Here is a 3,139-nt window from a genome sequence, read left to right on the forward strand (position 1 = left end):
AGAGAGAGAGAGAGAGAGAGAGAGAGAGAGAGAGAGAGAGAGAGAGAAGAATGACATGAAGAGAGACGAATGGGTGGATTTAGTTCAGATTTTCTCACTTTGTTGCTTTGAGGAAAGAAGGGAATAAAAAACGGGTGAGAGATGAAGGAATTAAAGAGAGAGAGAGAAATGCTGAAGTGGAAGCTGTTGTGTTGAACGTAACTCTGACGCCCCCCAGTGGCCCCCTAACGTCACTTTCAAATACACCTGACGGGAGTGGTGTTTGTTCTGTGGTGCAACGATGAGACACAGTGCAGTCATGTGACCGGTTACACCTGCTTCAATGTATGAATGCTGAACTACAGGTTGACATTGTATTGAATCAAAGCATATTTACATAATACGGAAACAATGACACAAAGATGAACTCTGGGAGGAAAGAAGTGCAAAGAAAAAATGACTTAACTAAGTCTGATTAGAAAATATTTGCAGATAAACACATAATAAGAATAAACCTTTTTGATAAAGACCACTTCAGTTTGGTTTGTAGCTAATTGTGACCAACGTAAATATACGGAAGAGACATTTATCTAAACTAAACTAAACTTCTGAATGTAGTTGTTAGTAATTAAACATCTCAAACTATTTTCTGCACTGCTATGAAAGTATTAAAGTGTGATTGTCCCAAAAGCTCACAGAGATGCTTTCTGTCTTCACATGTTCTCGGCTTCACTCCTGTTCCCTTTTGCCTCCTTCAGGTCGGTCATGGACCTGGAGCCCGTCGATCCAGATTCTCCAGACATCAAGAGGAGGCGGATCCACATGTGTGACTACGAAGGCTGTAAAAAGGTTTACACCAAGAGTTCCCACCTCAAAGCCCACCGGAGGATACACACAGGTGAGACCGACGGCACAGGAAGACACGTTTAAAACAGGTTTAAAGGAGCAGCTCACCCTCATTACTGACTGACCAACCATCACGTGAGAGTGAAGGGATCCACTGGTAGAGTAGTTTTACAAATATTTAACACCTAACAGTTTGCAAATTTCATTGTATTATTTTTCTTTCCTGAAAACATCCAGTCAAGGTTTGTATTGTGATGCAAAACCTGGAAAAGTCAAAAATAAATAAACCCAGAAAGTTTTGTAAAATTCCGTTAAGATTTCACTCGTGCATTTTTGTTTCCACCAGCATCCTAACGTTCCTCCTCCCTCCCTTCCTCCCTCCCTTCCTCTCCCCTTAACTCGTCTCATTGTCTCCTGCTTCCTCCAGGAGAGAAACCCTACCACTGCACCTGGGAGGGCTGCACCTGGCGCTTCGCCCGCTCCGACGAGCTCACCCGGCATTTCCGCAAGCACACGGGAATCAAACCTTTCCGCTGCACTGAGTGCGACCGCTCCTTCTCCCGGTCCGACCACCTCTCCCTGCACCGCCGCCGCCACGTCATGATGTGAACTCTCACCCAACAACCTCCGCTCCCAAGCCAACCTCTGACCCCTTCAAATCCCTCACAGCACATCTTGTACCAGTGTCCCCCCCCCCCCCACATAGCCTCACCTCCTGCAGCAGATATAAAAGGACACCGTACCTCCTTCATCATCCTCCTTCTTCTTCATCTTGAAACTGCAGGAATATCAGGAATGTGTGTGTTTGTGTGTGTGTGCGTGTGTGTGTGCGCAGTAGAGGTTTGGGGATTTTTACCGTGTGTGTTTCAACACATCATCATCATCATCATCACCGTCCATCCAACAGATTTGTTGGACCCATCTCTCCACAAGAACCTTCTCCAGGAACAAGACCTTTGCCTTTCTCTCCGACCCTTCTCACTTGGAACTGTGGCAACATGATCTAAACCTAACCCTCTATACACGGTCTATCGGGAGCCATCTGATCAAGGAATAGTTAAATAAGACAACGAAAGGTTTGATACGCGGTCGTGCTGTGGACACATTTCGGTTGGTACCAAAACCAAACAAAAGTATTAAAATTCAGTTCCCATCTCTAATCCTCGACCCAGAGCTCCTGAGCCCAAAATAAAAATGCTGGTGCTCAGTTGGACGTTCTCTCCATCCATCAGTCCACCAGCGAGCACTCTTAAGTTCCTGTTTTATAAAAAAGGATCTAAAACAAAGCAAAACTTTTGGAGACGTTTCTTGAAGGTGAAGGCTCCCCGTGTGTGTGTGTGTGTGTGTGTGTGTGTGTGTGTGTGGTGAGCCTTTCTCTCAGCAGCTGAAGTGACGTCAAACAGATATTTCCTGTCTGAGGCTGACCCCCCCCCCCCCCCTTCCCCCTGGTCCGGGGAGCTACAAGACTGTGAACTTTATAAAGATTACTTTTGTTCTAATTGTATCAATCAAACTATTGTTGTTTGCGTGCCCCCCCCCCTCGCACACACCTTCCCGATCGCTCTTCGATTACAGTATTTGCTTTGTTTGCGTCGTTTTATCAAATATGGCCTTCAGTCTTCTTTTCCTCCGTCCTCCTCCGCCAGGTGTGTCTCTCTTAACAACATGGCATCCTTTAAAACCCCTCTGTTGTGTTGTGAGGCTGTGAAAAAGACAAGACGACACAAATAGTTTGAGATTACAAGTAAAAACTCTCACGCAGGGAATTAGGGGAGCTTTTCTGAGTGTGTGTGTGTGTGTGTGTGTGTGTGTGTGTGTGTGTGTATGTTTTGAGACAAACATGATCAGAATTTAAGATTTTTACGAGTGTGTGTTCCGGGCACTTGTTGTTTTACCTCTTGCCCGTCGAGCCTTAATAACTGAAGTCAATCTGTGAGGGCCAAACCAGAACCACAGACCGACGGCACTTTGGCCCCCGAAGAGCCGAGAGCCTTGCTCTCTGTAGAAAGGACTTCTAGTGTTTCCAAACCCAAAGCAGGAAGTTAAACCGTGCTACGTGTTGGCACATTTTAATCTGGAGACAGAAATCTGCTGCATTGCTTTATTTTATTCTAAAAACCAGCAGATTTAAAGCTTTTAGACTGTTTGCCAAGAACAGAAGAGAAAGAATAATACAGAAAATGAAGGAAATGATGGAAATGTGGTTTAAATATTGTCTCATGGCCGTCTGTCGGTGGTTCTGGGAGAAGAACCGGGCACTGTGTGTGTCGGGTCACGGGGAAACGTAAGCACTCTCCTCACTACCATTTCTACC

The 3,139-nt window shown here is 45.5% G+C and overlaps 1 protein-coding gene across 1 annotated transcript in view; it reads left to right on the plus strand.

Annotated features, from left to right (window-relative positions):
* The window catches only part of klf8 (Kruppel like factor 8), a gene marked incomplete at its 5' end in the record, with an annotated part of 15,029 nt that extends 11,896 nt beyond the window's left edge, over positions 1-3,133 (plus strand). Inside the window, 2 exons of the mRNA XM_031874067.1 lie at positions 738-877; positions 1,253-3,133. Coding sequence (XP_031729927.1) covers positions 738-877; positions 1,253-1,434 — 322 coding nt within the window. The remainder of the gene's footprint in view (positions 1-737; positions 878-1,252) is intronic.
* Positions 3,134-3,139: the final 6 nt, after the last annotated feature.

This window comes from Anarrhichthys ocellatus, unplaced genomic scaffold (assembly GCF_004355925.1).
Source record: "Anarrhichthys ocellatus isolate YVR2014 unplaced genomic scaffold, GSC_Weel_1.0 scaffold78, whole genome shotgun sequence".
In the NCBI taxonomy this organism is placed as follows: Eukaryota; Metazoa; Chordata; class Actinopteri; order Perciformes; family Anarhichadidae; genus Anarrhichthys; species Anarrhichthys ocellatus.